Below are 27,318 nucleotides of genomic sequence, written 5' to 3'. Positions count from 1 at the left end.
ATCACACCCGAATAAACTGCGTTCCAGTTGCAAGTCGGAAAAGCAAAATGGACGCGTCCTGGAGAACCTTCGTTTTGTTAGCTAATACCAGACGATAACAACACACTATGTGATAGTTTCTGACCGAAAATAACATCAAAACACCTCCACAGAGAGAACTTGCACGACACCATCGGTCTGATTGATTTAATTACACAAAAAGACGACTAAGCTGCTAATAAACTCAACAGTTGCATCTTAAACATCCCTTTCGATTGCACGTAGCAGCCATATTGGATCTGAACTCGGGCTACTTTTTTTTCTCAGAGTTTCTGAGTTGTAATTACGACTTCAGGGGGCGTTCCAGTTGACACTTCCGACTGGGAACTGGGAATTTCCCACTTACGAGATCAACTGGAATGCACCAAAAGACTTCAACCTGCAACCTGCTGCAGTAGCAATTTTTTAAATCCTTTTAGCCCCACCTACAGGTGACACTGTGTAATAAATTATACAGACATGTTCAGCATCCCAGGGCCACCATAGAAGAGATACGTGAATAACTGACTTATAAAGCTTTATTCAAATATTTATTTAACATCCATGTGGTCATGAGTTTAGTAATATTTACAGTCTATGTTTTAGAAAATGTGTTTACAGGTTGCCTTGTCAGAAAATTGGAGCAGACATTTTGGAACACAGGCCTAAAACATCCGGACTACAACGAACCCGATTAGTTAAAATGTTATTTGGAACTGGACACTTTTATTTATGGTATTTATGGTATTTAAACGTGAAGTCGTTGATGACCACACTATCAACACAGCAGGTGGCAGCAATGCACCTTAACGGTTGTTCCCAGCCACCACAAAAAGGAAAAAAAAGAAGAAGATGACGTCGTTTTTGTTGCGGCGCCGTGACGTTTACGGAAGTGTTTGATCAGCAGCTGCAACTAGCAGCGGCTAACAGCTAATATCAGGTACCTGAAGCTCTAAGCAGAAGAACAGACAGACAGGTAAGAAATTAAACACGTAGCTGTGGTTTCTTGTTACTTTCTGATATAAATGGACGAAACAGCAGCAGCGGAAGAATTAGGTTAAATCAGCATCCGGAGAATTAGCGTTAATATCAGAAGCAAACAGCGGCTAGCTTCATTAGGTTTGAGTTGCCCCAGATGTTCTTGACCATCATCATCATTATGTACCTGCTGACAGTTAACTTCTCCAGGAAGAGAGTACACCTGAGAGTACACCTGAGAGTACACCTGCAAAATGTCAAACTGTGTGTGTTTAGCTTTCAGACTGACCAGAGAAACAACCTACATGTTTCTTTTCATCAAGTTGGTTTTGCTGACGAATTTAATCTGTAGTTTTTCTGTATAGTAATGTGAGTAGTTTTATTATTACAGAATTAAATAATTGTGGTGGCAAAGATAATGATGATGTTATTTAGGATGTTATTGATGCTGAATAGAAATCTCATGAGAAGCTGTCGATGTTGTGGCTTTTGATGATGATGATGATGAAGAAGTAGTAGATATATTTGTTAGCACTTACTGGGGTTGTTTCCTCTTCTGTAGATCATTGCGTGTGATTTAGGTTTTATGTTTCCTCCCGGATTCTCTGTGTCTGTTAAATGTCAAAAAATTATTCTAATTCTGTTTGATTGTGTTTCTGTTTATTCATCCTCCAACATGAAAATCTTTAGGGTTGCAAAAGCTTTTATGGCTGCTGCTGCTAATGTTATTATTGTTGATTAACAGACTTTTCAGAATCAGGTCTATTTGTTGGTTTAAAGCAATAAGACTTTTAGTTAAAAATGGTAAATGGCCTTGGTTTAGTCTTCTGATTACTCAAAGTGCTTTACATTCACACACTGATGGTAGAGGTTGCCATATAAAGTCCATCAGTATAAATCTATTCATGCACATTCACACACTGCTAAAGCAGCAGGAGCAACCTTGGGGTTAGAGTGTCTTGCGTCAGACATGTGGCTACAGGAGCTGGGGATCAAACCCCCCCAAACTTCTAGTTGAGAGACGACCGACTCTACCAACTGAGCCACAGAGTTCAAGCAAAACATACCATCAGTTTACATTGAAAGTCAACTCCGCATGATATAACCTGACTTATATTGAATTAGTGTCTAATTAGTTTTATGTCTCTGTAATAATAATTGACTCATAACAATGTTTCATCTCTTGTCATGATCAAAACTAATCATGACGGCTACTCAAATAAATAGGTACAAGTATAGAGGAACTGAAAGTGATGCTTTTAATTTTATCTTCATTTATCAACCATCTTGTTTTGAATCAGAGTAAAACAGTTTCAATGTGTTTCTCCATTAGGAAAAAATGCTCCCTGGAAGTTTTAACGTTAAGATACAGAATAGAGAAATAGAGGAAGTTAGTGAGTTTAAGTTCTTAGGAATCATTTTAGATCCACAACTCGTCAAAGTTTGATAAACACGTAAATAAAATCACAAAAACAATCAAGAACAACCTGAACTGCTTTAAATTAATAAGACACTACATACCAACTCAAGCTGCACAGGTGTTCATGCATTCAATGATTTTCTCTCATTTCTCATACTGTATGACAGTTTGGTCACAAGCTTCACCCTCTACAATCAGAAACCTCTCATCACTATACAACCAGGCCCTGAAAATAATGGACAAAAAACCTGTCCGGTGGCATCACTGTCACATACTGAAAAAACACAATCTACTCAGTTTTGAGAGCTTCATGCACTTATGTTTCCTCAAACTTGTTTTTAAATGTATCAACAATCTGGCCCCTGAACCTCTCTCCAGATATGTTCGAAAACAGGACGGAAACAGGGTAACGAGAAGCACTGTGAATGGAGACTGTAGCGTACAACATCGTAGATCTACGTTTGGTCAATCAGCCTTCTCCATCAAAGGCTGCAAACTCTGGAACACCTTACCACCTGAAATAAAATTAATGTCCGACTTAAAATCTTTTACAAAACAGGTGAAATGCTGGCTCAAAGCAAGCCAGAGCTGTACCCACTTTTAATTAATATCTTCAAACTTTATTTTAAACTGGTTTATAACATTTTTATTGTTGTACATGTATTTTAATGTATCCTCATATCGTGTTATGGGGTTTTATGTAACTGAATGTTGTACATTTTCATCTGTTGTTTACATAAAGGCCCAACTGGGGACACGAGTTGGAAATTAGCAATAGCTATATAGTCTTTATGTAGCACATCAGTTTCATGCTTTGTATTGAAATTATGTTAAATTGCATTGTCCCTATTAAATAAATAAATTCAATTCAATTTATTTTTACTGACTTTAATTTGACCTCAAATGAGCATAGAGACAGTTTTATCCTTCTGTATTTGGATTGATGTGAATAAGAAAGGATGAGACCTTAGAGGATGCTTGCCTGTCTTTTTAACAATCTGCTGATCCATATTCAGCTGTTCCTGTGGAACTGCTTTCTCAGCTACTTACAGAAAATTTAAATGATAATTTACTCAAATTAAGAGGTTAGAAAATGTCCTACGTCGGGGGTTTGACGGACTGTAAATGTTAATTAACTGGAACAGTCAGCGTGAAACTACCAGCTGCTGCTGAGAGAGAAGCAGCAGAAGAGACTGATTTAAGTTTCTGTCAGCATGATTATTTACTCTCACTATTGTTTTCATTGATAATCTGATTGCTCCCTCCACCCCCTTTTGTCTCCCCCTCCCCCTGCCTCTCTATCTCTCAGTGTGTCTGTGGATGGAAGTGTGCAGCTCAGCCATGGGACCGGAGAGAGTCTTACCGAACACTGAAGATGAGCTTAGGGAGGATGAGCGTCCCGCTGACGGAGTGCTGATGCCAGTGTGGAGTGGGGGGGAGACAGGGGAACAGGGGGAACAGGGGGAGGGTGGAGGGGGAGAAATGGAGCTTGATGGCGAGGAGGAAGAGGAGGGGGAAGTAATCAATGGAGGATATTATTACCAACCTCTTAACCAGGAGCCTGATGGTGTTCACAGCAGTGAGCAGCTTGGGGAGGAGGGGGAGGAGAGGGTGGAGGAGGAGGCCGCCCCCCACACAGAGCAGCTGCAGCAGGTGCAGCAGAGGATAGAGGTGAGTTCTGCATGCCAACGGCTGAGGCACTGCTACACACCTGATGTCTGACTGTGCCTTTATTGTATTTTAAAAGGTCTCATTGTTTGTAAAAGAAGCTGATCCTGAAACAGACTTTCACAGGAAGGGGTGTGACAGTTTGATCTGACCACACCACTTTCACTGATTGCTTCTGTTATGTCTACCTGCTGAAGGTTTTAAAGGTTTTAAGACAGTATCCTTTGTCTCACCTGTCCGTCTGCTGCAGGTGATGGGGCTCCACCTCCCTGAAGCCCCTCCCCCAGAAAGTGATGAGGAGGAAGACCCTGAGGGGGCGGCAGCCCAAAGGAGCCGAGCATCCATCCCCATGGATGCAGGTCAGAGTTCCAACTTTTCTTTAGGCTCTCTTAGGGTTTCTTTACCTTTAACCAGTTTTATAATCATTAATTAGATTTATCAGTCATTACTTACACAAAATTATTCAGTCATTTTGAATTTGCACTGAATTATTTTAGGAGTATTCATATAATTTGGGAACTGATATAAGAATTATCATGGAAAAAAAATGTGTGTTTGACAAATAACAGAGTCAAGGTCTACTAAGGCCATCTAATTACTTTTCATTCAACCAGGGCTTCTCAGGGTTATCAGGACTACAGCAGCCATTAACTTCTACCAGGAGATCAATTCAGTTAATTCTAATGCACAACAATGCATAACCTTCTCTGGAGCAAGTTATGTTCAAGAAAAGAGATAAAAGAATGGTAAAACATGGCCCCCTGACCAATTGATTCTTATCATCATGGAGCTAGGAGAGCAGATTATGTGAGGGGAGGAGGTAGAGGTGAAGAGGTGTGGGGGAAAATGATGCATGTCAGAATTGCAATTATTCATTTCTAAGATTCTGAATCAATTCAAAACGTCCAAAAAATAATTTTTAAAAACAGAATTTCTTACATCTTAAGTAATTTTTCAGCAGCAGCCACTTTGAGCACAGCAAACCCACTGCTGGCATTTTCTTGTGTGCAGCCTCTTCACCTTCGTTGGTACACTGATGCAGCAGGGGGTGTGTCTGCAGCAAGGGAGATTAATTCATGACAGGCACAACTGATGATCTACAACCTGTTTACAGTCATAAAAGTAAATTCAGGGTTAACTATTATTTTACGGGGATAGATCACCATGGTAACTGAACCCCTCACCTGCTCTGGGGCAGGTTGTGTTTGGGATAATATCCCAGATTAAAGATCAACTTATCTTAAACTTTGTCTTCTGACCAATCAGATTTCTTCTTTGAACTACGTGTTTACATAGTTTTTATAAGCCACATACTGCTCTGTATACTCCAGGGCTGCAGCTGGAATATGAAGACTTAAACTGTCACACACCACATGTGAGAAAATAATTCATTTAATGGATGGTATTCAGATCCATGGTGCACTAATGGTTATTGAATGAAATCATAAGCCTTAATGTGTGCATTTACAATGTCTGATTTATTTCTGTCAGTTCTTCCTCCATTTGTCCCTGCAGCTGTGTGATTTCAGTCTTAGGTTTTATTTCTTTAAATGTTTCTAATATCATAGTTTACTCTGACAGCAGACTTGTCTATTATTGTCATAATCGGGGTATGTATATAAACACGTTAAAAATATTAAATACATTTTATTGATCATTTTAATGTCAAATACTATTACAACTAAAATTCACACAAGACAGGAGGAGGAGGGCAAGAGTGTTCACAACACACACACGCGCGCGCGTTGTTCAAGCAAAACACTTTTTCTTTCCCTGTTGATTTTTTAATCCGTATGAAATGTTCCTCATATCCTTCTACATAAACTATTTGAAGCACTAAATCTTTGTACTTGTTAATAATAATGAGCCTACTTACTGCTTTGGTTTATGCTTTTTTGTTTATTTATTTGTGTCACAAGTCACTTTGACACAGCTAGGGTTACACAACTGTAAGAACAAACTGTCCTAATAATTCATCCGAGCAACAAACTCAAACTATTGTTTCTGTTGATGTTATAAATTAAATATGAGAATGTCTTTATCAACAGAAAAACTAACATTCATAGAATGAAGAAAATAAAATGTAATCTTTCAGTTTACTTACTCTCCACTGACATCACTTCCTGCGTCTCCCTGCAGACCACGTGGAGCTGGTGAAGAGGACGATGGCTGCCATCGCATTGCCGTCTCTGGGTGTGCCGTCATGGGCCAGAGAGATCTCAGATGACCAGTGGACGGACATGGTCCAGACCACACTGCAGAGCCGGCAGAGCGCTGCTGCCATGGGCTTCCCCTGCAGGAATAACATCAATGGACCCTGAACACACCACAACCATTAAAATCCCCTCTTCTTACCCTGATTGCAACAACACAGCTTCATCTAGTTCTTTTGACCCTGAACGCAACATCGCAGCTTCAACTGCCTCTGCTGGCATTCATTTCACCTCTTCATTTCGCATCAGTGTCCCTGAACCCATCACTACAGTTCAACAGTTTGTTTAGTCCTGGAATGCACCACCACTGCTTCAACAGCTTGAGCTTGTCCTTAACGCACTAGAAGCTCTTCATTGAAGCTGACTAAAGGACGGGAATGACTGGATGAAGGTGACTTTTTAATTGACAGTGAAAACCAATGAGAGTCTGATCTTTGTGTGTTTTGATGATCAAGTGAACCTGTTTATTTTAGTTCCATTAACAAATTAAACTTTAAGATTTTGATTTTATTACCTTTGTGTAACTGAATCCCTCAGTTTTCTCTACAGAGTCAGACAGTCTTGTTTGTAAGGTTTTAGTCTAGAAATACATTTCATTTCTTTTAAAAGTACCCAAACAAACTCAAATACATTTTAAAAAACTCAAATTGGAGTTAAACTCAGTTAAGTTTCTGAACATAAAGTTTCCTGCTGTTACCTTATTCTAGTCAGTAAAAAGGTGATGAAATAATGTTGAAAATGTCCAAAAAATTTCTTGCAGTTAACAAAAAGAAAACCACAAATGTATTCATCAAAATTCAACAAAACATTAGCCTGTTAGCTCATTTCTTCTCACTCAACATGTTACAGCTTCATTCTGTTCGGTTTTACTCTCCGGTGCTCAGAAATTGTTTAGCTTACTGAAAGTACTCGATTTTCAATTGGTACCACCAAGTGAGACTTCACATTTTCAAAAAAGAAACAAGCCTTAAGTCATTTTAAACAACACTGAGACTTGACCTGTGTCGACACAGTCAGATATTTCTAGCTAGCAGACCAGGAAATGCTCCTTTTCTTCTATCAGCTTATTAAGGTTAGCTTGCGTTAGCATAAGAGCTAACGTCAATTTTGTTATGTTGAACTAGTATTCAGCTCAATCAAAGGTGCTGCCCAGACTGACCTGCTAACAAGCAGAGGTTGTTTAATATTTGTGTTTCTCTTCAGATGTATGACTCTCACTAACATTAGCTAACATTATGACAGGCTAACATTAATAAGCTAAGCTAATACAAAAAACATAAAAACCCAGCTAGGGTTAGGACACAAAGGTTAGTGGATGTTTAAAAAATATGATTTAAAAACTATCAATTGACGAATGAGTAAAAGGTAATTTCAATGTCAGCAGTTAATTAACTTTGAGATTCACAATTTTTTGTGTAAGATCTTTTGTGTCTGACATACAGACTAGTTTGAAGAAACAATCTTGACATGATTTTACAAACTAAATAGTTTTGACTCTTCTCTGATCCCATACTCTTCTCCTGTTTTCGTTTCTATTGAACGTCATTCACTGTCAGTTCAGGATGTCTGTTCACAGGGGAAGTATCTGACAGTTCTATATGTTGTGATGTTGACTGAACTTCAGAGGCATGGTGGAGACTTATTAAAACTTCATCAGCAGATAATTGACCTGTGATCTTTAGATATCAGTACAAATGTAAATCAAAAGAACTGGATCACGCTGTTAGTTTGTTACATATTCGCTGCTTTTCTTCCTCCTCTGTGAAAGTGAACTGGATGTTTGTGGTTTCGGACTGTCACAATTTTGAAGTGGGAAATATTTGGATTCCTTGTTTTCTTTCAGTTTGTAAGCCAAACGATGATCGATAAAAAAGTAATAATTGATTGCAAACACAGCCGCTTGTCTCCCTGAGGTTTCTGTTGAGTGTACAAAGTAACATAGTTAGGAAAAAGCAACATTCCACCTTTAAGCCTTTTATTGAAATGTTCATCTTGTTTCAAGAATTGTGAAATGTTGAACTTGTAAATGAATTAATGTGTTTGTATAAAACACAAGATGTCTGATTGTCAAACATGTCCTCTTTATTTCTTTGTATTTTGTTCTGTACATACATCAGCATCTGTACAAAATCACACTTTCACACTATGTAATGCTCTAATTAAAGTACAACATATGTACAAGATGACAGGAAGCAGCGTTCAGGTTTACGTGTCAGGACTCGAGTGAAGAGATCACCGCCATGTTTCTTTTTTTCTTTCATCAAATACTTTGACCTTTTGTGTCCAGCCTCTCTTCATTAGAGCTCCTCACAATGTTTAGGAAAATAGATTTATCATGTTCTGAGCATTTGCAAAGTCTCCATCGTCTTAAGTTTTCAGGAATCAAACGTGTAATTTTTGATCTAGGAATAAGATGATCTGAGAGAGAACTGCTGAAAACTGTTCAGATCATATGCAGCCTCTGCTGTGGTCAAACACCACAACATCACAGATATGATATTCTGCTAAACAGATTTGGGTTGGGGTGAGTTTGGGATACAAGGAGATTAAAAACTGGAGGATGGTTTCCTTTGTCTGCCTAGAAGGCAAATTAGGTTTTAATTACCTGAGAGTCACCAGATTATAGCACTGTTAGTGTCTTAAAACTTTAACTTGTCATTTCTCAGATGTTTATGCAGAGGAGCTACATGACAGAAGCTTCACAATAAGTTGTCATTTCAGCTCGTCAGCTCTTATAGTTGCAGGGTACAACTAAATATCCTTTGACATTTCACTTTTTGACACAAGAAACTTAAACCCTCTGATTTTTTTCCTTCTTCTCGAGTGGGAAATAAGAAGCTGAATGATCCAGATCTTAAACGTAACAACAGAAACTACTCCATTTTCTGTTGATAACCACGAGTTCTTTAAAGATTCTGGTGTCGGTCAGGAACAATTTAGACATGCTCCCTGCTCGATGAACCTTCGTGGGCGCTTAAGGAAGTCATGTGTGAACATGTTGCTAATAAACATATAACTAGGCTTTATGCCTTTCATTATTGTTACGATTTGACGCCTGGCGCCATCGAGAATGTTGGGAAGGTCTACTCCACTTTAAGACTAGTCTTAAATTGACAGCAAATCACATGATGGCAACAAGACAAACTGTAGAAGGGGAATGTTCAAATAGTTAAAAACAGCATGAACACAGAAATACAAATTAAAGAATAAAGGCTTCGGCATTATGGTGGGTGTGGTCTGTGTGAGGGGGCGTGGCAAAGAGCCAAAGTCATAGTACAACAAAAAACCACACGCAGAAATTCCATCTCTCTTCTCCACACGAGCCACCTTAAGAATTGAGAGACATTATCTTTTAAAATATTTACGTTAAAGTGTCTGTGAATGTTTCTTTAGGGACAACTGAATCTGTGCTACGGCTTCACAGCTGTTCTACTGATAGGTTCAGTGATGCAGTAAGGTGAGATGGGTCAGTGTCACAATATAAAAAAATAATGTTAATTAAAAACAAGTACAGAGAAGAGTGGGTACTTAAGCATAGATTAACCTGTAGTTTACATTTCTTTAAATTTAAAAAGTTGCATTATGTGTGTGTTTTTCCCAGGATGCACTTGAGCATTATTTTGGAATGATTTGTAATAGAGAATTTGTGCTTTTAGGACATTCACCTTTTTTAGAGGCTAAAATTAAATCATTTGGATGACAGTTTTTAGACTTGGGGGTTGAGATAAAAAAACTCCAAACATATTAATGTTTAAATTAAGAAAAGCACTTTGTACTACCTTTATTGTTTGTATTTACTGAGGGCACTTTATTGACACTCTGATTTAATTTCCTAAACAAAATGATGTCATGTTCTTAATGTTCTTAATAATTTATGTAAGTAAATGGCTTGACTTTTTTTTTTTTAGATTCTCTAATATGACATTGTGACCAAAAATGTGACGCAGCATTTTACATGTAAAATGATTGTAAAAAGCAGAGGATCATGGGAATCTGAGTCTGCAGGCAGCAAAACATGATGGAGAGACTCTGAAATACTTTAATCTTAAATTCAGCTGTGAGGTGACCAGAATAGTGAACTCTCATCTGAAACGTTTAGGTTTCCCAGACCTGATGGGTCTTAATTCCACTCTCTTGCTTCTCCCTCTATCCCACATTCCAAGCCCAACACTGTTTGGGCAGATGGTCGTTCATTGTGAGTCTGGTTCTGCTTGAGGTTTCTTGCCTCTTTTTAAAGTAAGTTTTTCTCTTCACACTGTAACTTTGCTCATGGTGGATTAATGTTAGGTCTTTGTAACATAACATAACAAAGAGTAAGGTCTTTTACCTGCTCTTTTTGTAAAGTGTCTTGAGATAACATTTGTTATGAATTGGCGCTATACAAATAAAGATTGATGGTTATACAGTAGATAGAGAACATGACATGTTGCTTGCTTTTTGAAATAATCTGAATTTTTAACCATTTCTCCCGTCAAACCAGACATGGGGTCATTGAGGTGCTCTGAGGCCAAGACAAGACCATTAAAATCACTGAAAAATCATCAACTTGTGTGCAGCGGGTCACGTGTCACTTACTTAGATGTTAAAACACCATTAAGGTTGCGGCCGTAATCATCCGAGTCTAGACCGAGACCTTCAAACATGGTCTCTAGACTGATTTTGAGTACTACAACTCTACGTTCAGTTACTTTCATCTGTTTAACTCTCTGTGCCAGTCTATTCAAATCTTCTTGAATTACAGGTCTGAACCTGTCACAGCTTCAGCCTGAGGGAGGACAACTGACCAGAGATCTCATAACAGCATTCAAACTCATCATATTGTGTCTTTGTTATGAGAGAGTTGTGCTTACACACCCAAACATTAAGACCAGAAGCTTCTTTAACTGTTTGCATAATTTCCTACAACCTCTACGCCTTTTGTTGTGTCGACCTGACGAGACATGGCTACACACAGAAACATTCATATTGAAAGTTTTGTTTTTTGAACAACAAAATAACACTAAAGCAGTTTCTGACATGATTTCCTCGTGCAAACAGCTTCTCTCATTGGTTTAAACACGATGACATCATGATCATCGCACAGTAAAATGAAATAAGAAATAAGAAGCAGTTGGAGTCAAGCTCTTATTCAATTGGTTCCTGCTGGTCCTGCTGGAATTAATTGGACGTCTACATTCATGTGTCTCCCCGTCTTTACCATCATCTTCATCGTCAGTCCATCTGAAGCTGCTTCAGCCCGCAGTCCACCTCAGGTCCATGCTGACAGATCAGTGATCACGTCAAGTGGAGGGGGCGGGGCTCTTGTGTGAGGAGGACCAAGCGAGGCAGTGAAATCACAGGTGCTGTGTTTAGGTGTCATAGCACAGACATGATGTGTTGGAGCTTTTTCCAACTGCAGGAAACGGATCATCTCAGAAACTGATCCTGGAAGTTTCTGGGTTCTCTGTGTCACTTTGTGTCATTCAAAGGTTTTAAAGGTCTGGTTTTATGATGGTTTAGTAGGAGGAAGCAGCTACTCCTGATGTTTCTTGTTTACATGCCATTTCTAAACATCTGCATGTTTCTCTATAAACCGTCTTGCTGCTTCAGTTCCTGCCGAAAAGCAAACTGCAGCCATTAAAAGGACACTTTCTGTTTCCATCACTGTTTGAATGCATAACATAACAGTCAGCAAACAACTCAAAAAAGGATCCAACATGTAAACCAGCATTTGGACGGAGGCTGGAAAAAAGATGAATTGGTACATTTTGATGCCTGATGGACACAAAGCAGACTCAGACCCAGACCATCCAGTAGTTCTTAGGTGGTTAAGTCACTACATTGGAAAAGGCCTTTTTGTGATGCATTCAGGAGCTTCTGTCTCTCAGGTCAAAGAGCTAGTCCCAACTGCACTGGTTGAAAACAGACAGCAGCAGGTATTTGCAGGTGAAGGTGTTAGTGCAACATGAAGCTGATGATGTCATCGTCATGTGACCACTGAAACACTGAGACAGCACTTGGGACAAACAGCTTCTACAGTGTCCTACATGTGATTGGCCACCAGGGGTCAGAGGTGAGGAGGTGTAGTTTTTTTTTGTTTTCTTTCCAACACAGCATCAGCTCCATCCTGATCTGACCCAGGACCAGTTTCTCCATGACAGCTTTAACTTCCTCCCCAGAGAGACCATACTGGAGCGGGGTTGAGTTGGGCTCAGAGGGGGCCGCCTCCCCCGGTCAGAGAGCCTCCTGATTGGCTGTTAGGTACTCCTCTGCTCTTTTGTGAGCCTCCAAAGCTTTGATGGTGTAGACGTCCTGCGGCAACTCCGACTTCCTCCTCATCAGGACCTTGTCCTTCTTCAGATCCTTCGTACCCTGAAGAAAAATCCATCATAGGATTATTGAAGTCAAAATAAACAAATTAAGTGGACACCTCCCACATTGACAGGCTGTTTAGGACATACACCCTATTTTTGTGTCTATCGTTGTTTCTATGCCTCTCACGCTTTACCTGAGAGGCCTCGCTCTCCACAGTCTTTTTTAGCAGTTGGATGTCTTCAGCCGTTGGAGTCTCTGTTTCCATGGAGTACACAGTCACAGTAGTACTGTCACTGTACAGCATGTACTGCAGATACAAAATGAAGTGTTTACATGTTAGAAAAAAGACAATTCAATTGTGTTAAATAATGCCAATCAAAAAATTGCATTGCTTTCAGTATGAAGACATGGAGCGAAAGCCATTACAAATGAAATCATCAAAGACTGACCTCGTCCTGTGGGTGGAGTCCAGGGCGGAGAGGGTGAAGTTTATTGCTCTGAAAGAGAGGACAAACACACATTCACACAGATAATAAAATGTAACTACTTTATTAACATGATTAAGACAGATGAGCAGACAGGTGTGCTGAGGTGTCAGGGGACACATAAGGATGTAGGTTGGTACCTGAGGGTTTTGTCTGGCCAGCTCTTCTATCTTGTGCCAGATCTCCTCCCTCTCCTTCAGCTTATATTTCTCTCTGCAGACATAAACAGATTCAGATAGAACATTTTACGTCATTTGCTTTCAAATAAAGTTGACACTTTTGATGGTGTTTAGTTGTGTCACTCAAAAGTGAGATATTTGTTGTTGAACAGTAGTAGGCGACTGCATATGTGTGTGTCGTACTTTTGTTTCTCAGCCTTATACTGCTGTGTGCAGTCATCAAACAGCTTCTGGTTCATCTCCATGAAGAGCTTCAGAGCGTTGTAGATCAGACCGTGAATCGTCCTGAGGAAAACCATAAAAACCATGGATTAACCCTCTGAGCCAAGAATATTGTTTCCATCATAAACACAACCCAGGAGAAGCAGGTGTTAATTTCTTAATTAACCTGTTCCCGAGGTAAATTCAATCTTTTTTAACCTGGACTGGATAATAACTGTGATGACACAGCTGTTATTGCAGACTGAAGCCTGGTTTAAACTTCTGTGTTGAATATATTCCATAGCTGCGCCACAGTGGCCTACGTGGCCGTGAGTACTCATACTCACCGGTGTGTGTAGCTTTGCAATACTCCTCTTAAAAACCCTAGTTGGCAGTGCTATATCTAAGCTAGTTATATCACCAGTATCTGGCTCCACCACATTCACTGCTTGTTTGTAAACAGGAAACAATGGTGACTGAAACCAGGCGTGTAATGTTGGATATGGTGCTAATAAATAGCGTATACCAGAAAAGCTGTAAATAGTATGCTACCCAGTGGGCAAATCACAGGGCTTGTGGTCTGCCTTGTTTGACATTTAGTTCAATTTTTTGGGCGGCGCACATTGGGCTACATACGTAGGCTTCTGTGTAGGTAGCAGGTGTATGCTATGGTGTAGATTTGATGCAGAAGAACCTGCGACTTATTTCTATTTTTTGCTTTTACCTGTTTGACTCTTCTTTCAACAATGTGCGAATAAACTAAACTAAAGAATAAATCAAGCTTCAGGGCTACGTCCACACTTCCTTGTTTATTAAAGGAAAACCATGTTAAGGTTTTATAAAGTCAACATTACCATCTAATCTAATGGGCTTCTGTCCTTATTGTTTAGGCTAGCTGTGCAATCAGCCCTATGTGGAGTGCTGGCCACTTGTTTACACAAGCACACAGAGACACATTCAAACAGAACATATTAGGACATGTCAGACACACAAGCTGTCATGAATTAGATCACTGAATGTGTTTCTAAGCCTGAAGCCATCAGTCAGAGCAGCAAACTCTGTTCTGTATGTGGAGTATTGATCCTGTTATGGACCAGCACTCGTTTTCCATCAGCAGCGTATAGAGTCTGCAGGGTTCATTACGTGTGTAAGTGAGTGTGTGTGTGTGTGTGTGTGTGTGTGTGTGTGTGTGTGTGTGTGTGTGTGTGTGTGTGTGTGTGTGTGTGTGTGTGTGTGTGTGTGTGTGTGTGTGTGTGTGTGTGTGTGTGTGTGTGTGTTTGGTGTGAGTAATTGTGTTACTTGTTCCAGTGGCTCTTGGAGTTCTTGTAGAGGGCAGGGAACATGATGGGGAGGATCTTGGCAGCATTGTCACTGATAAGGCTCATGATATACTCATTGTTCCAGTAATACAGAGCTCTCTCTGCCACCTGAAAGCACACACACACACAAACACACAAAGCATCATCAGCATCATCATCATCATCATCATCTTCATGAATTAAAAATGTTCTGTTCGAGTTCTTGTACCGCAGAGTAAAACATATTTACTTTTTTTTAGATTAACGTTCAGGGCATTTATCACAGAGCACAGGTGACAGTTGATCAGATCCCAGATGGGACTGGACCAGCTGACAATTTGGTTTTTAATTTGACTTTTACCGCCTCGGCTCGCCTCCGTGACAACACAATCTATCAATTATCCACCACAAACATGAAACGTTGAATGGAAACAACAACAGAGACCCATTTTTTTTTATTCTGGACTAAATTAAACAAGAAGTAGATCTGGCTCTGGCAGGATGTAGTTGATGACCTGGCTCTCATATTGTCTGATCTACCGTAAAAATTCGTACTATAAGTTGCACCGGTATATAAGATGCAGTATGATTTTGAAGATCTCCCAGAGAGAAAAAAGTTGAAACTGTTTTCCTGTATGATGATTTCTATTGTGTTCAGCGAAGTCCACAACGTGCAGTTTCTGTACAGCTTAGTAGCTTTTAGTTCCGTCTGTTTCCGCTTTGTGGGATTTGCACTCCTACTAGCTGCACTACGGTAGTTGAGCTCTCAGCCTACAGTGAAATTTGTGAAGTAGCCCACAGACCCAAGTTGTACTGCCCACCATCACTGGTCCCTCGTTAAATTTAATATAGGACTCTTTCAATCAAAAGTGTGCTCCACAAGGTTTATTTACAGAACAATATACCACACTTTTCTTTAAATGCATGATTATGACTGAATGAAAAAAGATGTTAAAAAGTTGCGCAGCCAGCCTGGTCTGTGTCAGTATGTTTCCCAGCACAGCGTGCAATACACAATGAATAGGGATGAATTTTCAATCGTGTCAGATTGTTTACAGTGTGTGATGATGGGCTGCACTCTTGCAGTGGTAATGACAGTGTGTGTGTCAGCATTATATACTGGTATATTGGTCACACCGGTGTATAAGACACTGCACACCTTTTCGATTTATAATAGGTATTAAAAGTGCGTTTTATACACCAGATTTTACGGTAGTTTTGTACCTGCATCTTATTTAGTTTAAGGTTCAAATTCAGGTTCTGGGTTTTGGTTGAAGCCCTGTTTGTAGTAATGTTACTGATTACAGTTCAGGTACAGCTTCTGGATCAGATATTGGTACCTGGAAGTGAGGGCTGGACACACACTTGGAGAGCTGTCTGAAGAGCGGCTCCTGGACTTTGACGAACTCTGATGGCTCGATGACATCCAGGATCTCCTCCAGCTCGTTCAGGAACATCACCTCCTTCGGACTGTGAGTCTTTGGCCAGAACTTGAGCAGACCCATGATCACCTGTGGGGGTTCAGACATCAAGACATCATGAGGTGACATCAAGTTGTTCAGTTGCCATACGGCCTATGGAACCTGAAAACTGCCCATCACCAGCAGCAGCAACCCATTTTGAGTGTTGTCATGGAAACAGAAGGAATGTCAGCAGCAGACTCACCGGCTCAGTCAGACCGCTGTCTTTTTCTAGGAACTGGACCACACAATACGCCAGCTGCAGATAGACATATAGAGAGAGATATATAGAGAGAGTTTACATAACATTGAAGGTGTCTGAAATCATAGGTGGGAAACATCACAAACAGGCAGACAGTAAGATGGACAGAAAGACATAAGGGGTGCATGGCTATGCCCCATGTATGGAGACAATAGTCCTCCAAGTGGAAAGCCCTGGTTCGAGTCCAACCTGCGGCTCCTTTCCTTTTTAAGAGAAGCACAGCTTCGCACTGCAGGGCTCCAATATTCCAGAAATGTATTTCACCAGCTTGACGTAGTAGCACACCTGCTCTTCATCAGACAAAGTTCACATTGTACAGCGCCCAATACTCTGTTAACCTACCATGGCGTATACCAACTTCATAATCCCCTATGATGCCCATCATTCAGTAGTTTGCTGCTATTTTTTTTCCCTAGGATGGCAAAGGCAAGACCCGACAGACTCCATCTCTAATTGGCTAGTACTTGTTGTTGCTATCGTTGATTGGTTGGTTGGTTAAGTAAGAAAATCAGGGTCAATAGGGGCAGAGTAGGGTTGAAAGCCCATTTTTAGGTGAACTCAATAGGCAAGTATTAAGTAGTCTTACATGTCAGAGATGGACGGGTGGCTTTAAAAAAACAAAAACATTTGTGGCATAGGGTACTTTTCCAGGCACCATACACCACTGTAGACAGACAGAGAGGAAGCTAGATCCAATGAGAGAGAGAGAGACAGACACTTAGACAGAGACGCATACAGTCAGACAAGAGGTAAGACAGACAGAGACAGACAAACACAGACACATACAGTATATACTGACTCTCTGACCTGGGGGTGGTAGACACTCAGAGACTTGACTTTATGAAGTGGCAGCAGAACCCGGATCAGAAACATCTTGTGTTCTTCTTTGAGTGGTAGAGCAAAGCCATTGATAATGCTGACAAAGAGACAATAGAAAAACGTTCATGTTAAAAAGGCTGAAGATGTTGTCTATGGTTTAGCCTAGTTTGTAGGGCAGGCTGTCAATGAACAGAGGCTACAGTCCTTGTCGCACTGGTCATGGGTTTGTAACCCAATCTTGACACTATTTGGTGTATGTCATCCACCACTCTTCACTTTTATCATTTCTAACCTCTCTCAAGCTGTCCAATCCAAGAAATGCAAAAAGCCCTTAAGAAGTTATTTTGGTTAAACTACAGGTTCTGCTTCGGCTGCAGGAACACTTTACAAGTGTGATGCTTAAATGTTTCTCTAATATCTGTTTCCAATTCATTTGTTTTCATTTAAATTTGAAATCCTTACAGCTGCTGGAAAAACTTAGACGGCACATTGTGCATCTATAGTCCTATTCAGACATTATATTTATGTCCCTGTGACATCTCACCTTCTCTGTGAATGAGGCATAATGGGGAGATGAAGTGATAAGTGTCTTTTACCTGCCCAGTATCTCCAGAAGCTCAGCAATGCCATTGTGATGTTCTGTCTCGTAAATAAATCTGTAAAATAACAACAGTAAGTCACACAGATTGAGATCACTGGGTTTACCTTAAGAGCAATGATATCTACCCATACATCAGGGTGCACAAGTGATATGTTCAACTATCAGAAGTCAAAAACAAAACAAGTCAAAAACAAAAAGAAGGAACTTTTAGAGTGAAGCTTCATTTCGGTCCACGAGTTAGCAGTGAATCACAGGGGGACTAACATTGATACCTGCGGAATACCTTTTTTTTTTTTTTTTTTTAACTCATGATTCAGATTGGTAAATGTGAAGAAAATGACCATGACTGCCCTTGGTTGGTTTCAGTTTTTCTTTTGCTGTACACAAGGCCAAACAGATATATCCCATGTAAAAGTATCAGTTCATACACATTGACTGAATTCATAGGTCATACATGATGTCATAGTGGTAACAGATCAGTTCAAGACGTTTAAAGCTCTTTTCATGTTGCGTGACTTCTTCTTTGTAATTTCTGTGTTAGTTGATTGGTGTCATCTGTTCATCAATCTTGTTCTGACCTGTAGAAGATGTTGTTGATCTGGCGGCGGATGTAGGCACGGAGGCCGAGGAACTTGCCGTAGATCCGGTGGAGGATTGTCTTGAGGAAGTCTCTCTCTCTGGGATCCTCACTGTCAAACAGCTCCAGCAGCTTTGAAAAAAATCATTACACAGAAAGTTAGGGTTCTATCTGAGGCTACACAAAAGCACATCTCAACATGAGCCTAAGAGGTCACAGCTTACCGACATAACAAACTTTTGGTCAATGTATTTTTTGGAAACATTTGGCTGGAAGTCTGGGGACTCCAGGAAGCGAAGGAAGAATTCGTAAACAAGCTGTGAAGACAAAAACAAATGTTTGTTTTTGAAAACACAACCACAGATCACTATTACATAAAAACATGCAGGTGTCCAATCAGCAGAGAAAAACAATCAGCAGTTTAACCGATCAGTCACGCTTTCCAGCAGCTTATAACCATGATAAAAAACAGTTGGATGAAGTGTGAAGCTGCATGTGATTGAAAAAAAAACAAGAAACCAATGTACCTGCAAGTGAGGCCAGGCGGCCTCCAGGGTCGGCTCGTCCTCCTCAGGATCAAACTCAGCTCCGGTTGGATTGGAGGACGGAGGAAGAGTTCGAAACAAGTTTACTGAAAACTGAACACACACACACACACACACACATTTTTTTACATTATCTTCTATCTTTCTGCGTACTTTCTTTACATTATTGGTTAAAAACACTGATCACACAATATTCTTTGTTAAATAACTTAATTTTACAGCCAAAGTTATTCTAATAGACTTAGGGGGCACGGCAATCCGTACCTGCCTAAGCACGCTTCACCACTAAAGTCCAGTTCAGTTGGCTAGTGTGAGTGCTCCCACGGGGTGGGTGTGATGTGTACATGATTTTACATTTGATACATATTACATTTTTCTCAAGACTTGTGTGGCGCATTGCTCTGATTTTTTAAATATGTTTTCATTTGTCTTCATAATTACTTCTATATTATCGAGCCGCCTCTATTATATCGTTTTCTCCTGGCTTTACTTGTCATGATGACGGTTTCTCCTGATGTTCCAGTCATGTAATTCAAGTTATTCTGGTAATGCTCCAAGCACTGCAGGCTTTTACCTGCTGGAGTTGTGTATATATATATTTTTTGGTGTAAATTCTTGTGTATCTATGTATTCTTGAAGTGTGTTTTGGTGTTTTCATTATGAATAATGTATATTGTTTCCTCCTTTGTATCACATGACCTGTCAGGTGAACTCAGAGAATGTATATATATATATATATATATGTGTGGAGGTGTGTGGTATGTGGTGTTAATTCCCATTAAATGTGAATTAGGGCAGCTTCTGGTGTACCAACTTAGTCTTTCTCAGCCTTTGGATATGCTTTTTCTCCAGCACCCAGTAATCAACTCTTTCGGATGTGCGTGCTGTTTGATAATTTTTGTCTGATATGGGATTGGTCAATACTACTCAGACTACAAATGTACTAAAACAGACACAAGATCAAATCCTAGACCAAAATTAAGAACCTCACATACAGATTCTACATTTTTATATAAAATCTATAAATAAAGATGAAAACAGAATAATAATTAATAAGTCATACAATATGTACTAATCTAATTAATGTGTACTTTAACAGTTGTTTTCTTACTTAAAGAAGAACCCCTTTGAATACAGATGTGTCACTTGTAAGAGTATTTGTTCACTGTGATTTAAGTACTATTTCTGAAGGTTTTCAGGCTCAGCATGTTTCTGAAGGTAGACACTCAATTTTCCTCATGAAAAGTTTTACATTCATTCCATTGTAGAATTGTCAAGACAGTTGTCATGACAACTTTGTTGAATAAATGAGTGAGTTTGATCTCACCATCAGCACGGCCTCAGGGTAGATGCACTCCGTCACCACATCACTGTTGTGTGTGATGTACTCGACCATCTCGTTGAGTCCCGCTCTCTTCACTTCTTTGTATTTAAGGTCGCTGAGCGGGTCGCTGACAAAGTCGAACAGCACGCAGCACTGACGCAGCTTCTGGACAAAAAGCTCTTCACGATCAACCAGGGGGGAGTCTGAGGAGGAGAAGTGGAAATGAGCCGACATCACATGAGCAGACTAGGCTTCACACAATCATGGTCCCCACTAGAAAGGAAAGCTCAGCTCATTGTAAGTAAGTTACTTCACAGGAGAACATCTGCTGACAGCTTTCACAAACAGAAAGGGCAGCCAAACAGATTTCCCACATTTCAAAACCTTCTCAGACCCATTAAGTGTTTGAAAATCTGTAGACAGCATGTGTGATGGTCTTTTCACAGAAAAACAAAAAAAAACATACTTGAGCTCTGTGGCCGCCTGCCTGTCTAAGTGTTGACAAACTATTTTAGCAGCCAGATTTGACGGATTAAATGAGAAACTCAAAGTCATCACTGCTGCAGCTTCTGGAAAAAACAGTTTAGACGTTTTTTCTTCAATAAATCAATGCTGCCTGCTAGTTCTGCTCTGCTTCAGCTCCACATAAACAGACTTAGCAACAGCACAAACAAGAGGTCACATGACTGAAAGGATTTCACAAAGACAAACTGATCATGAACATTTGAATTTTACTATTATACGAAATGACTGCAACACAATGTAATAGCAGTGTGTAGAAAGAGATAGGTACAGTCTTGTCTCAATTAGTTAAACAAAAAAGAGGATGCTAAGAGTTGCTAGGAGATGCTAAGTCAACAAGCTTTAAAATATATTATTTAATCTGCACCACAGTTTAATTCACATCCATCAGACCTGAACAAATGACACAACTTGACAAACACACCTGAGTTAGATTGAACTGAACCAAAAAGATGCAAAAGCAGCTTTGATGAGCTGAAAGAGATATTTGTTTTTTAAGCAGTTGTATGAGGTATTTGTGGATAGTAACTGAATTTTCTCCAGGAGATGTCAGTCAGCATGGCCCCTTTTAGGTTTAATTACCTCTAGATGAATGTCAGGTTTACATTAATGCCAGTTTCTACTTGATGTGATTGGTTACCTTTGAGTGCAGGTAGTTTCTGCAGCTCTCTGTTCTTGGTCAGACTGAAGCGGGACGAGCTCTGGCGACGCTCCTTCTTTACCAGCTGCGGACCTCCGGAGTATTTGATCTTGTTGAGCTGAGTGGGCGGAGGCGTGCTGTTACTGGGGCGCTTACTGCCACTCTGCTGCTGCTGGGACTGTGCACACAAACACACAAGCAGACGAAACACACAAAGATTTCAAAATGAGGAAGTTTAAACTTCAGCTTTCTATTAAAAAAAATAGACAGAAGAAGAGAGAAATATGTATTGAAGAAAAATAAATGTGAACAACAGAATAGATTCAATTATACTTACAAAGAGTATAAAATCAATTGTGTACTGTATTCCAGAGAAGTATAGTGTTTTGCAGTTTTGCCCTGTAGGTCAGTAGTGTACATTGGTGTTATAATGCAGTTCAATATAGTACAGTGGTGGATATGAATTGGTCCTCCGTGTGTTAGGGGGTCAGCGGGGTGAACAAAAATCAATTGGAGTTATTTCCAGTCATGCGACCCTGCAGCAGAACTCTTCTGGTCTGCCAGACTTCCCACAAATCTGTTTAACTGCTGTTAACCAACAGGAACTCATCTGAGATCTGTTCACAGCTGTAGTAGCTACAGCTGTGAACAAACCGGACTGATGTAACGTAAAGAGCATGAGCAGCAAGTGGTCCCAGTTTAGTCTCAAGCTAATTAAGGGGCTGTTCTTTGTGGTTCAATTCAACCTCGATATAACTTGAACTACAAGCCTGGGAGAGATTTACATTTGGTTTCGCTTGTTCTATACAGAGTCCTTCAGTGTTTGAGAGAAGAGGAGACCAGCTCCCTCAGTCTGTGGATCATTGATCACACCATCCCTGTAACAGTCTGTCACTCTGTGAGGCGATAAAATGACAGAATATGTTTGTTTGTTTGTTTTTAAACAAAGGACATGAGATGAAACACATGCTCAGAAGCGATTGTGTGAACTCCTCAGGATGTAAAATCTGAAATCTGACTGTAAACCTGGTCTGTGTCCTGAGCAGCAGCCAGAGGGTAAATTACACCTGAACCGAATCATCACTTCCTAAATGAGCGTCTAAGTGGAACACTGATACAGTAACTCAGCCTGGGAATCTTTAACAACAAAGGGTTTATCTCTTATTTCTTTATGATTTATAACATTATGGATGCATATTGTATGAAATGAGTCATACAGATACACTTTTGTGTGTACTCGAGTCTGAGTGTATCCGAATGATCAGTTCAACTTTTCTTTCCAGAAGCTTCTTTCTTATTCAGTTTGTCTGAATAACTGAATCAATAAATGTTTTATCTCCCAACTTTATCAGCCCAATAACTTTTCTTCCCCTTATCATCTTTTGAACTCCTCGTATGAAGGATATGTTCATGTCTCTTGTTTATATAAATTCACATCACCAGAATGCCATCGCTGTGCAAAGAACAGCAACAGTGTTTCAATCGCCCTGCAGCCTCAACAACAACTTGTGACCCTTAACTTACTGCTGGCTGTGACTCCATCGTGTGTTTACTGAAGCAGAGATGACAGTGTGTTTCATATTTTAGAGACTCACCTCGTCTGAGTTTTCAGCAGCAGCCTCCTTCCCTCCACCGCTGCTGCTACTGCTGTTACTGTTCTTCATGCTGCTTTTGGAAGATTTGGTTGTTTCCTGTTAGACACACAAGAAACAGAAGCTTTGAACAGAAAGAAAAAACAACTTTCATTAAGTCCATATTTAAATGTTGAAATATTTCAGGCTTACAGATAAATGTAAACATTATCAGTGCTCATTTTGAACACATTTGTGTGCAGCCAGGAGAGAGGAGAAAGTTCAAGTTGAAGAAGAAATTACATCTTATAACAGAAGCCAAGGGTCACTCACATTTATCAACAGTGCACAGAAAAAGTTCTAAATTCTGTCTTACCGATGACATTTATAATGTGCATGATTTAAACAAATAATCCGTATTGCAGTACAATATAAAAATGCCGCACAGAGACTGAGTGGGCCTGTACCTGTGACTCGTTCATATAAAAAATGTCCAGATATGTTTGTAGATTTATTAAACAAAATAGGGAAAAAAGTATTTCTAAAAAAAAAAAAGGGTCCAAAAGATGATGATGGTGATGTTGATAAAGATAAGATGACAGTGACGGTCAACTTAAAATATTTCAAACTCAGTCACCCTCTTTGTCTCGCCTACCGCCACCCCCAATGCACAGGTAAAAATAAGGTAAACCACGCCCACTGTTAATTACCAGAAATAATATAAAACCTATGTAAGGAGCAAAATATAACAAATAATCAACTGAGGTAAAAATACACATTATGGCTCCTACAATCCGTATCAATTAAACAGGTGGACGGCGGTCTTGGGCACATCAATAAGTAATCAGTGCAAAAAATATAACAGTGAGAGTTTTGACTCTGAAGAAGGCGCAGTGCACCGAAACCTAAGTGTGCTCCAGTATTTTCTTTGGTTCCTGTCTTGAAGAAGGTATCCACTGAATTATATTTTGTACATCTTAAGTCCTCCTCTGAGAGCGCCGACCTCCATTAGTGGAGTAGCTGAAGCGCAAGAGTTTCCTTCTACTTCAATAAGTAATCAGTGTCGATAAATCCCACATGTTCGTACCCAGCAGGCTCAGGCACGTTCATCGATATCTGCATAAGGAACGCCTCCAATAAAACCAAATGTGGTAACAACGCAGCCCTTTATATTTACGAGAGTAATGGCTAGAAGAGCAAAGAAAAGGAGCTTCATAGCAACCGAAATGGAAGTACGATGAGGTTGAATAAAAAATATATAAAAAAAAAAAAAAAATTAGTAACTGTAGCACTAAGTGAACCAGAGAAATGACTTATTTGTTCACTTAGTGGGGGAGTTAGGCTACAAACAAAAGAAAACATGGTGCATGGGAGAAGATGACACATGCTGTTTATTCTGTTGGGTCAGATGAAAATGAAATCAAAATGAGGAGGTTTGTTAATAAGCTCAGTTATAATTAAAAATATAAGAAAGAGCTGTGTTTATATTTTCACACTTTCCTAAGTACAAGTTGGTAAATACCACACTTTAGAAATGTTCTTATTCACTCATTATGCACACATCTGTGCATACAGGACACACTGGCCCAGGAGAAAAAAAAGCTGTCAACATTTAGAGACTAAAACTCTGTCTAAAGGACACAGAGCTAGTTTTTACACACTATCCTACATAAGATGAATCCAGCACTGCTCCTACAGTTATTCTATGGCCAGGTCAATACTCAATCACATGGTTTACACAGACAGACAGACAACCATTCACAAGCACTTTAGAGTCACTAAACGCCCCAGCTGGACTGCAAGTTCAAACCAAGAAGCTTTTTGCTGTGAGGCTACAGTGCTACCCTCGGTCTATGATGCCACCCACCATTTGTTATCATGAATTTATATGACAGTTATTCTCTACATAAAAGCTTTCTAATTAGGGACAAATTGAATCTTTCTTTATCTCTGAATGTTATCCAGAGTATACATCCAAAAATACAATTAGACAATCAGTTTTTAAGATTTATTTTGTATCAAAGCAATCAAGTGATAGTTGCCTGTACATCCATCAGTACACATCGAACAGGGGCAGCTAACAACTCACTAAGCACACTGTTAATGGTATACCTTAAATATAACATGAGGGCTTAAGAGAACATGTTTGTTCATGGGTTGCATTTCATTTCTTGCTCTGTTTTTTTTTTTATTATTTCTAACCCTGAACTAGCATTAGTTGTTTTCCAGAGATAGTGACACAGATTACTTAGATTAACCATTAAATACTTCCTTGAGAAAATGTCAGGAAAACAACATTGAGTATGGACACACAACAATCCACCATGAGCAAAGCACTTGGCAAGATTTGGCAGACCACAGTGGCAAAGCAAAAAAAAAAATCCTTTAACAGGCAGAAACCTTGAGCAGAATCAGACTCAAGTTGAACAGCCATCCACTGTGTTGGGCTATTTGTGTATTAGTTTTTGCATTTTTCAGTTGTATTATGCTGATCTAAAACATATTCAAGACCCTTTCACCGTTTTCTGGCATTTGATAATTGATACATTAAACAAATGTTCAATTCATGGATACATAATGAAAAGGATAATCCATAATGGCAACCCCATACTATTAGCTCATGGGGTCATTGTTGGATTTTCTATCTAAAAAGTGATGGATTATTGGAAATCTATCAGCAGGGATGTGGAGTAATATTTACAGTCTATGGGAGTAAAACAAAGCACTTTGTCGTGAATATTAATGTGGATACTTTAAAAATATTCAAATGTGTCATACCGACTGTCTGTAATCTGTGTTAACAAGAACAACATATGTACATGAAGAACAACATCTGTACATGAAGTACAACATCTGTACATGAAGAACAACATCTGTACATGAAGAACAACATCTGTACATGAAGTACATGATGAACACAGCCTGCGGTCATCATCAGATAGTTTTCACATCTGCAGGAAAACTAACGGAGTCTGGCTGAGCTCTCAGCTGGTTAGCATAACATCTTACATGTTTGATGTAAGCAGACGTGCATGGATGATCCACAGTCAGCAAGAGTCCATTTCCGAGCCCAGGCTGTTTTCTACAAGATAAATTATTTAGGGGAATAGGCAGCAGTTCCTCCCTGGAGCTGCAGCAGTAGCATCCCCGTTAATGTCACCAGCTAGCGTTGTCAGCAAGGATTCAGCCTGACAGCGAGCTAACCTGTCAATTTAACATTTAAGCAACTTGACAGAACTGCTAAGATGTACTTTCAACCAATACCAAGGCAAAGACACAAATTAATGAAGCCGCCAGTAGCCCTGCAGCTTCCCCACCCTCTGCTAGCGGGGCCTTAGCAGGTTAGCTTGATTAGATAGGTAGCTGCTGCTCGATAAAATAAAACGTCTGAAGTCTTCATTACAAAAAAAAAGCGTTTTCCTCAAGACCACCCTGTTACATCAAAACTCTAAAACGATGAATTCATATTGCAGCCACGAAGACACCCACTAACCTTCTCCTTCTTGGTTTTGTTAGGCATCTTGGCTGTGTTGCAGGGTCCTTTTCCACGGACGTTCCTTGATGGTCGTCCCCGGGAATCAGACGCTGTCACTCGGTCTGTCTCGGCTCCCTGCGCCCGTTCCCGACACCGACAATCCGATTGGTTGCGGACGCACAATCCTGCCTAGCGACGCGTTGAATGATTTTTCTGATTGGTTACCTGAGAGTTTAGTGAAGAGGGTGAGGCTGAAGGGAGGTGAGACAGGACCTGAGTCTACCCCAGCAACAAAATACCTTCAACACCTGATGATTCCAACACCGTCTTACCACACACAATTATAATAATTTCTTATATTAATTTTCAATCAGCAGGCATAACAGCTGGAGCTGATTTATAGCAACAATATAATATGTACAATACAGTTTGATAAACAACTCCATTCACTGATGTAATGAGGACCGTGAGATGCAGTTTGAATTCCTGAAAAACTATTTATAAAACAACAAAGCTATTATTCATTTCATTCATTACTTTTCTTCTTTGAAACAACTTCCAACAGTAGCCTACTAAATGTCATTTGCATAAATAATGGACCTTCATAGGCTATACTGACTGAAGATAAGAATTTAAGTAGATATTGGAAGCTCTCAAACTTTATTTGAGTCTGTAGATTTCACTAAAATATCTCAAATGGGAAATGCTATTGACAATAACATCAACAGTTCAGACCCAGTCTTGAATAAATGGAGCCTAGGTCTGTTT

The 27,318-nt window shown here is 39.7% G+C and overlaps 2 protein-coding genes across 3 annotated transcripts; one reads left to right on the top strand and one right to left on the bottom strand.

The window, feature by feature from the left end:
- The first annotated feature begins 856 nt into the window (after positions 1 to 856).
- On the top strand, positions 857 to 8,369 carry mea1 (male-enhanced antigen 1). Its single transcript, XM_061040499.1, has 4 exons — positions 857 to 994; positions 3,726 to 4,087; positions 4,335 to 4,443; positions 6,224 to 8,369. Exons 2-4 carry the CDS (start codon positions 3,737 to 3,739, stop codon positions 6,403 to 6,405), a joined length of 642 nt encoding a protein of 213 aa, XP_060896482.1. The 5' UTR covers positions 857 to 994; positions 3,726 to 3,736; the 3' UTR covers positions 6,406 to 8,369.
- ppp2r5d (protein phosphatase 2, regulatory subunit B', delta) lies at positions 8,359 to 26,690 on the bottom strand. Of its 2 annotated transcripts, XM_061040497.1 has the most exons (17): positions 26,569 to 26,690; positions 23,100 to 23,195; positions 21,505 to 21,682; positions 20,346 to 20,545; positions 19,001 to 19,111; positions 18,698 to 18,790; positions 18,475 to 18,605; positions 17,892 to 17,951; positions 17,284 to 17,392; positions 16,420 to 16,473; positions 16,095 to 16,265; positions 14,756 to 14,883; positions 13,439 to 13,540; positions 13,217 to 13,289; positions 13,041 to 13,088; positions 12,785 to 12,898; positions 8,359 to 12,648 (listed from the first exon to the last, which is right to left on the bottom strand). In XM_061040497.1, the coding sequence occupies exons 1-17, from the start codon at positions 26,593 to 26,595 to the stop codon at positions 12,511 to 12,513; spliced, it is 1,833 nt and encodes a 610-aa protein (XP_060896480.1). In that variant the 5' UTR covers positions 26,596 to 26,690; the 3' UTR covers positions 8,359 to 12,510. The 2 variants fall into 2 exon arrangements, with proteins under 2 accessions (XP_060896480.1, XP_060896481.1); XM_061040498.1 differs by lacking the exons at positions 23,100 to 23,195; positions 26,569 to 26,690 and having other exon boundaries at positions 20,346 to 21,338; positions 21,505 to 21,639.
- Positions 26,691 to 27,318: the final 628 nt, after the last annotated feature.

Source organism: Labrus mixtus, chromosome 6 (assembly GCF_963584025.1).
Source record: "Labrus mixtus chromosome 6, fLabMix1.1, whole genome shotgun sequence".
NCBI classification, from domain to species: Eukaryota; Metazoa; Chordata; class Actinopteri; order Labriformes; family Labridae; genus Labrus; species Labrus mixtus.
The sequence above is the reverse complement of the archived record's forward strand: the minus strand, read 5'-3'. Positions and strand labels throughout refer to the sequence as shown.

Excerpts from the sequence above, each read along its gene's own strand:
- mea1 (XM_061040499.1), top strand. The coding sequence starts at position 3,737 with ATGGAAGTGTGCAGCTCAGCCATGGGACCGGAGAGAGTCTTACCGAAC. Across the intron at positions 4,088-4,334 it reads AGGTGCAGCAGAGGATAGAG|GTGATGGGGCTCCACCTCCC; the intron begins GTGAGTTCTGCA and ends CGTCTGCTGCAG. Across the intron at positions 4,444-6,223 it reads ATCCATCCCCATGGATGCAG|ACCACGTGGAGCTGGTGAAG; the intron begins GTCAGAGTTCCA and ends GTCTCCCTGCAG.
- ppp2r5d (XM_061040497.1), bottom strand. The coding sequence starts at position 26,595 with ATGCCTAACAAAACCAAGAAGGAGAAG. Across the intron at positions 23,196-26,568 it reads ACAAAACCAAGAAGGAGAAG|GAAACAACCAAATCTTCCAA; the intron begins GTTAGTGGGTGT and ends TGTGTCTAACAG. Across the intron at positions 13,541-14,755 it reads TCCAAGAGCCACTGGAACAA|GACGATTCACGGTCTGATCT; the intron begins GTAACACAATTA and ends GGTTTTCCTCAG.